This window comes from Ictalurus furcatus, chromosome 9, assembly GCF_023375685.1.
Source record: "Ictalurus furcatus strain D&B chromosome 9, Billie_1.0, whole genome shotgun sequence".
Taxonomy (NCBI): domain Eukaryota; kingdom Metazoa; phylum Chordata; class Actinopteri; order Siluriformes; family Ictaluridae; genus Ictalurus; species Ictalurus furcatus.
In genome coordinates, this window is record NC_071263.1 from 3,712,883 (window position 1) to 3,721,623 (window position 8,741).

At 42.5% G+C, this 8,741-nt stretch overlaps 1 protein-coding gene across 1 annotated transcript; it reads right to left on the reverse strand.

Moving 5' to 3' along the window:
• Positions 1-2,290: 2,290 nt before the first annotated feature.
• Positions 2,291-2,785, reverse strand: LOC128612531 (uncharacterized protein DDB_G0271670-like; the record flags this gene model as incomplete). The annotated part of the gene is made up of 1 exon (XM_053632819.1): positions 2,291-2,785. A coding segment is annotated over one exon (495 nt), but the record flags the coding sequence as incomplete, so codon positions are not given.
• Between the last annotated feature and the right edge of the window lie 5,956 nt (positions 2,786-8,741).

Here is an 8,741-nt window from a genome sequence, read left to right on the forward strand (position 1 = left end):
AGTGGGTGGGGCTTGTAGACCTGAAGAGCTGTGTTACTTCACACATCGTAACTCGGGTCTATCTCATGTCGGCCCTCAGAAAATAAAAAAATAAACCCCGGCCTCCGCTCGTTCATGCATTATTCAGTCGCTGCTATTAGAAACGTCGCTCCGTCTTCTCAGTGAATAATTGACGTGTGGTTAAAGGAGTCGCAGTCAGCAAATTGCCACCACAGGCTATGAGCAGAGATCCTCCTAAACCCTCCACGGGGCTTCATTTTCACTGGATTATACATAAATCGCTTCTTCTTTTTTTTTTTTTTTTAAACATAATTGAATCGCGGGATTTAACGGTAGCTTTGAGTGGCAAATTTCACCCGAGTCGTACTTTAAATCTATTAACGATGACACAAAGGAGGACGTGGAAAACGGCCATAAAAAATGAAAATAACGTGAAGAGCGAGAAACCCACTGCGCACATTTAGAGCCAGGTTTTCTCATTACAGATCAGAACGTGAGAGCGATAATGTTAATCTTTCCTCTTTTATTTGTTAATATTTAACGATGCGCAGTTAAAAGGATTTTTATTTTTTTTTGCCCCGCACGCCTTTAAATCCGAGATCGGAGAATGTTAAATAATCCAGAGCTTCGCAGCTGCAATGGTGTAATGTTCTAGTGCTAATGGAGAGCGATGATTATGTTACTGAAATGGACTTTGAAAAGACATTATGGGGTTTGGAGTACGTTTGCTTGTTTGGAGGAGGAAATGTTATGTTAGAAAAACTAGTCACAAGTGGAACATTCCTCAAGAACCTTAGTGTGAGGAACCCACATCTTGTTTATTATTATAACTGTTACAGATGGACTGGTCAACCAGAGAGGGAGGGAGGGAGGGAGAGAGAGAGCACTTCACCTGTCAAGTGCTGACTCTATTCGAAAACAACACAACACACGTCTGCACTTAACCGCGTACATCAACTACAGCAGGATTTAATAAGGAGTATGCTGTGGGGAGATGATGACCTCCATCTTCACACATCCACCTTGTCGAGAAAGAAGGAAAGACAAATGAACAAAGAAATAAAGGTTGGAGAAGTGGCGAAAGAAAGAAAGAAATAGTGATGGAAAGGTGGGGAAAGAAAAAAAACCATGAAAAGAGAAATGGGTGAAAGGAAAGAAAGCGAAGAGAGAGCGAATGGAGGAACAAATGAAAGAATAAGGAGTCAGAATAGTCGGAGGAGGAGGGGTTGCAGGAGTGGGAAGAACAGGATGAAGAGGAAGATGTGGAAGAGGAGGAAGAGGAGGAAGAGGTGGAGGAGGAGGAAGAGGAGGAGTTGTAGGAGCAGGATGAAGAGGTGGAAGAGGAGTTGCAGAAGCAAGAGGAGGAGGAAGAGGTGGAGGAGGAAGAAGAGATGGAAGAGGTGGAGGAGGAGGAAGAGGAGGAGTTGCAGGAGCAGGATGAAGAGAAAGAGGAGGAGGAGGAGTTGCAGAAGCAAGAGGAGGAGGAAGAGATGAAAGAGGTGGAGGAGGAAGAAGAGATGGAAGAGGTGGAGGAGGAGGAAGAGGAGGAGTTGCAGGAGCAGGATGAAGAGAAAGAGGAGGAGGAGGAGTTGCAGAAGCAAGAGAAGGAGGAAGAGATGGAAGAGGGGGTAGAGGAGGAGGAGGAAGAGATGGAAGAGGTGGAGGATGAGTTGCAGGAGCAGGACAAGGAGGAAGAGATGGAAGAGGTGGAGGAGGAAAGGAGGAGGAAGAGGAGGAGGTGGAGGAGGAAGAGGAGGAGGTGGAGGATGAAGAGGAGGAGTTGCAGGAGCAGCATGAAGAGGAAGAGGTGGAAGAGGAGGAGGACCTGCAGGAGCAAGAGGAGAAGGAAGAAATGGAAGAGGTGGAAGAGGAGGAGGAGGAGGAGAAGGAAGAGATGGAGGAGATGGAGGAGGAAGAGGAGGAGCTGTAAGAGCAGGATGAAGAGGATGAACAGGAGGAGTTGCAAGAGCAGGATGAAGAGGAAGAGATGGAACAGGAGGAGTTGCAGGAGCAGGATGATTTCCCAGCATGCCATGGGTGGGGGGGTTTGTGACCTCCGTGGTATCACATCCATCTTGAGCAGGATGATTGACAGGTGGTGATCTGTCAGTCATGTTGAATGAAGAGGTGTGTGTGTCTGAGTCGCAGCTGTGGCGCTGCCTTTTCCACTGAGGAGAGATGATGGAGGAGCTCGGCTTCTCACCTGAGAGCTGACGAGACGCCATGAGGCGTGACGAGTTCCTCTAAAGCCACGTGTGAAATCTCACAACACACTTTACTTCACTTCTCCTCACACTAAAGCAGAAAGTTTTAATGAGGTGTGACTGCAGGAGTGGGAGGAACAGGATGAAGAGGAAGATGTGGAAGAGAAGGATGAGTTGCAGGAGCAGGCGGAGATGGAAGAGGTGGAGGAGGAGGAAGGGGAGGATGAGCTGCAGGAGGAGGAAGAGATGGAGGAAGAGATGGAAGAGGTGGAGGAGGAGGAAGAGATGGAAGAGGAGGAAGAGATGGAGGATGAGTTGCAGGAGGAGGAAGAGATGGAGGAAGAGATGGAAGAGGTGGAGGAGGAGGAAGAGATGGAAGAGGAGGAAGGGGAGGATGAGTTGCAGGAGGAGGAAGAGATGGAAGAGGTTGAGGAGGAGGAGGAGGAGGATGAAGATGAGGAGGAGGAGGAGTTGGAGGAAGAGGAGGAAGAGTCGGAAGAGGTGGAGGAGAAGGAGGAGGAGGCATAAGAGATGGAAGAGGAGGAATCGATGGAGGATGTGGAGGAGGAAGATGAGGAAGAGATGGAAGAGGAGGAAGAGTCGGAAGAGGTGGAGGAGAAGGAGGAGGAGGCGTAAGAGATGGAAGAGGAGAAAGAGATGGAAGAGGTGGAGGAGGAAGATGAGGAAGAGATGGAAGAGGAGGAAGAGTCGGAAGAGGTGGAGGAGAAGGAGGAGGAGGCGTAAGAGATGGAAGAGGAGGAATCGATGGAGGATGTGGAGGAGGAGGAAGAGATGGAAGAGGTGAAGGAGGAGGAAGAGATGGAGGAGGAGGAAGGGGAGGATGAGTTGCAGGAGGAGGAAGAGATGGAAGAGGTTGAGGAGGAGGAGGAGGAAGATGAGGAAGAGATGGAAGAGGAGGAAGAGTCGGAAGAGGTGGAGGAGAAGGAGGAGGAGGCGTAAGAGATGGAAGAGGAGAAAGAGATGGAAGAGGTGGAGGAGGAAGAGGAGGAAGATGAGGAAGAGATGGAAGAGGAGGAAGAGTCGGAAGAGGTGGAGGAGAAGGAGGAGGAGGCGTAAGAGATGGAAGAGGAGAAAGAGATGGAAGAGGTGGAGGAGGAAGAGGAGGAAGATGAGGAAGAGATGGAAGAGGAGGAAGAGTCGGAAGAGGTGGAGGAGAAGGAGGAGGAGGCGTAAGAGATGGAAGAGGAGAAAGAGATGGAAGAGGTGGAGGAGGAAGAGGAGGAAGATGAGGAAGAGATGGAAGAGGAGGAAGAGTCGGAAGAGGTGGAGGAGAAGGAGGAGGAGGCGTAAGAGATGGAAGAGGAGAAAGAGATGGAAGAGGTGGAGGAGGAAGAGGAGAAGCTGCAGGAGCAGGATGAAGAGGAAGAGGTGGAAGAGAGAGAGAGAGAGAGAGAGAGAGAGAGTTGTAAATACGTACCTAATCTAGAAGTAGACGTCTTTTCAATAGATTACATGAAGAAATCTACAGCGTACTATAGCTAGTAAGCGAGCTAAATTAAAAAATAGACTAGTTTTTTAACCACTAGTAGTCTAGTGGTTAAAAAACCACTAGACTACTAAATACAATTGTAGCCAAATAACTACATACACACATTATAATAATTCAACAAAAGGTATCGGGGTAATCACAGGTAACTACCGCTGTGATGATATTCAGTAGAACTGCACAACTGCATGAGCAATATTACCTTATACAACACTTTTCTCAATAAGCTGTGAATTAACACAGAGTAAGTGACATTTCAGACATAATGTGCAGCAATAATCTGTTATGAAATCAGCTTCCCTTCTTCGCTTTTATCTTCATCTGACATGGTGGCATATTTTGAGTCAGAAGTTCATTCAGAAGTCAGTAGCAGTTGATAGAAGTGGAGCGTTCCGTGGGAACCCAGACGGGCGTGTGAGTGACAGTCATACACAGTGAAACGTCCCAGTGCCGTTATAATAAACAGAAGCACTTATACAAGAGGAACGTCGCTCGTCTGGACCGATCAGTGGACCGGAACTCACTGTCGTATTTCGAGTGATATCTGACGTCATTTGAAACGGAGACGGTGTATAATTTGATTTCAATGTAATCCTTTTTTTTTTTTTTTTTTTTTTTTTTTAAAAAATACAGCAATTTTTCTATTTTCAGTCCGGATTATTTTTCTGATTCAGGACTGAATGATAAACAGGAAGCTTGTCAGCGTGTGCTCTCACTGTCACTCTCAGTCCAGCTATTTTTGGGGATGATATTTCCACTTTCCTCATGAAATGTCACACACACACACACACACCCTTAAGCGTCTCGTCGTTCAGGTTAATGGACTCATGACATTTAAATGAGGGAGTCACGGCCTCGCTTTTTACACATGACTAATGACACATTACACACATACTTATCAACTAAACACATACTGGACCACATGCAGCCGTTTTAGAGGTTCTGAAGGTCCTGTTTATTTCACCAGTTCTAAAATTCATTTCGAATGAGATGGTTATATAGGAATATATATATTTTTTTCTCGGCTTCATTTTATTTCATGAACTGGGTCTGAAGACGTAGGGGATTGTGTAGGGAAGTTATTTACTATGCATTTTGAATATTTCGCTGCTGATTGAGGATGAAATTCAGCATCTGCTTATCCAAGGCCGTGGTTCTTTCCTGGGAAAACTGCTCCACGATGCTCACGTGTTGTTGTCCCTGATTGTCGTTTCCTGCCTATTTTCTGACCCCCGATCCCTGATCTTTAAGACCTGTGTCCTACCTCCCATCACTGCACGTTACAGCAGGAGAACGTGAGGAGCCTGACAACTTCTGAGTAAAGCCAGGTGAGCTTCTTTACTAATCGCCTCCTGGTAGAACTGTCAGGATCGGAGTCGTCCCACCGGACGGAGACCTCACGGAAGACCCAGGACCCGCTGGAGAGATTCTGGTTTGCTTGGGAATCCCTGGGAAGTCTGAGTTGACCTTCTCAGTTTGTTGCCACCATGACCCCCGACAGAAAAATGAAAGAATGAATGAATCCGGTTTGGTTCTGTTACATTGTGCTCCATCGTATCGTGACCGTTATCTCGCACCACTTCCATAAAATCCTCCTTCAGATCCTCAAATGAAAATCTCAAAAAGTCTTTTGTTTTGAGGCATTTTCTGGTAAAGTAATCTCCTGCTTTTTACTCAAGTGCGACTTTATACAACGTCGGACATATCGGCTCGCTAACTAGCCAACGGATTTCCTTCAAAACAGATCAAATGTTATATGTAATGAAATAGTCAGTGTTTTATCGCCCCAATATTACAGTTCTGAACAAGAACCAATTTTTTTCCTGTTAAGTTGTACCTTGGTGTTCAATTTTGAACTTAAAACCCGACATTTCCTTTTCCTGTCAGGATTTATTGTAAACAAACCTGGATCCAACGACACGCGGTTATAGAGTGACATGGTTTTTACGCCGGCGTCCGTGTGCTGCGTGTCGTCCTGATGAAGAGCCGTCGTTAAACCTCTTTGTGCGTTTATGATGCTCAAGAATCACGTTTCCTCACGTTATCTTTCCTGGCCAGACTTTTCTCCTTTCATGTGTTCAAGAAGAAAAAAAAAAACAAAAAACCCCAGAAACGAAAGTTCATAAAAGTGATTTGATTTGAGTGTGCTGGTGTTTGAGGAAGAGGAGAAGCGGAGTTCAGGTGCTCTATTGGAAAAACGTTCTGTAATTGAATTTTAATAGATTGCTAAAGGAAGGTCATTAATCATGTGGAACCGCAGATGAATATTATTTAGAACGAGCACGGCAAAGTGTAAAGGCACAACGTTAAAAGCCATTAATCTTACCCACAATGCACCAGGTTCAATGAGCCAACAGAGGTCTCGCCGTCCTAATCATTCCTCCCTAATGTGTTTTTTTCCCCCCACTAATAACGACTCTTAATGAAATACAGCGTTTCAGAGGGTTTTTTTTATTTTCCTACGTACATGTTCACGTTTTTTTTTCTAAGAGGCCGACGAGAGGCACTTACTGCGTTTCTGTCTCTGTTCTCCATCGAGTGCTCTTTTTACACAAATATCTGTGTAAAGTCGTCCTTCATGACATGACGTGTTTTAATTAAACTTTCTTTTCAGGGTGTTTTTTTTTTTTTTATAATGACGTGAAATGAAAGCGATGTTTAACGCTGAGGTTTTTTTTTTTTAATATCTAACACATAAATCCTTTGTTTTCCCTGTATACCTTTTTTTTTTTTGTTTTTTTTTGTTTTTTTTTATTAAACATTCTGTATTACTCTACTACTCTACATTATTTTCCAGTGTACTTGATGGATGATATGTTTACAGACATGCTATCCCATCATGCACCACTGAACAGAAGTGTTTTTCCAAAAAAATTTCAATTAATTTAAATTTTTTGAATATATTTATTAGAATTAAATATTTCCCAGGCTTTCTCCACAGCTGACTAAATTAAAGTTAATGGAAAAAAATCGTTGACTTAAATTTGCAATTTATTTTCATTTAATTAATTACTTTTTATTTGAATTCTTTTGTGTTGTTATTACTAGGTTTCTACTAACATTTTTAGAGTTATTGGGGTTATTTATGCAATTTGTGCTATTGATTGATTTTCAGCATTTTTATTATAAATACACCAAAAATTTTAATTCTTCACATTTTTTGCTTTCTTTTTTCTGTAATATATATATATATATATATATATATATATATATATATATATATATATATATATATATATATAAATATATAATATAAATATATTTATTTTATATTTATTTATTTATATATATAATATAGATATAATGTGTGTGTGTGTGTATATATATATATATATATATATATATATATATATATATATATATATATATATGTGTGTGTGTGTGTGTGTGTGTGTGTGTGTGTGTGTGTATACAGATGTGTGTGTTGAGCTGCATCAGACTTCACTGATTCATTACAGATATAATCCGCCTCTTTCCCAGCTGCTTCACTTCCACCTCTTTTTCTCCATCAGTTTGTTTACGTGTCCTTTTAAACCAGCTTTAACAACAAAACAAACTGCATTTTACACACCACTAAAACACCAGCAGCTGTTTCTGGGTAAACATTGTAGACGTTAATGGCCGATGTTCTCGTATATAAACAACACTTCTCCCGTCTTATCTCCTCGACGTTCTCAGTTCTCTGTTCGGCATCAGCGTTGTCATGGAGATTTACACCGGTAAATATCAAAAGCCTGCATCTCTGATGGTATGGGGGTGCATTAACGCATGTGGAATGGGCAGCTTGCACATCTGGGAAGGCACCATCAATGCTGAAAGGTTTATACAGGTTTTAGAGCTGCTTCCATCCAGATTCCATCCCATCCCAGAGACTCCGCCTCTCTAAGATACTCCTTTTATACAATTCAATTTCAATTTTTATTTGTATAGCGCTTTTTACAATAGACATTGTCTCAAAGCAGCTTTACAGAAATATCAACATGGTATACAGATATTAAAGGTGCGAATTTATCCCAACTGAGCAAGCCACTGAGTGGCGATTATACCCAATCATCTTATTGACCTGTTGCCAATTAACCTAATTAGTCGCACAATGTTCCTCCAGTTGTTTCTTTTCAGCAACACTTATTTTTCCAGACTTTCGTTGCACCGTCCCAACTTTTTTGAGACGTGTTACAGCCATCGAATTCAAAATGACCTAATTTATTTTCCGGTTTAAACGTTTGATATGTGTTCTGTGTTCTAATGCGAATAACATAGGGGTTTATGAGATTTGCAAATCATTGCGTTCTGTTCTTATTTACGTTTTACACAGCGTCCCAACTTTTTTGGAATTGGGTTTGTAGTTGTACCAATAATAGTTCCAATAGGTTGTAGTAGTAGTAGTAGTATAGTAGTAGTAGTAGTTACTGAGAGTTGTAGTAAGAGTTAGTACTAGTAATACTAGTAAAAATAGCAGTTGTGGTTGCTAGTAGAACTAGTAGTTAGTTGTAGTTGAATTTGGTATATTCCTTATATTATATTATGTGTTATTTGTTATTACCGAAACCAACTTAATAATGTTTCGCTTTTAAAATTATGATTGTGTTATTTTAAAATCAAGGTTTTAAATGTTTTCGAGTGAACATAAGCAGCAATGACACGCTGATGTTCTCGAACGACAGGCGTCTGTGTCAACAAGAGCAAAGTTTCATACCATCACCACAAGCTTCAGCGTGATGTCATGTGTAGCATAAATATAATCCATCCATCTTCTATACAGCTCACTCCTTCTTCAGGGTCGTGGGCGAACCTGGAGCCTATCCCAGGGAGCATCGGGCACAAGGCGGGGTACACCCTGGACAAGGTGCTAGTCCATCGCAGGGCACAATCACATACACACTCACACACCCGTTCATACACTACGGACACTTTAGACACGCCAATCAGCCTACCATGCATGTCTTTGGACTGGGGGAGGAAACCCCCGCAGCACGGGGAGAACATGCAAACTCCACATACACATGGCCCTGGCGGGAATCGAACCCTGG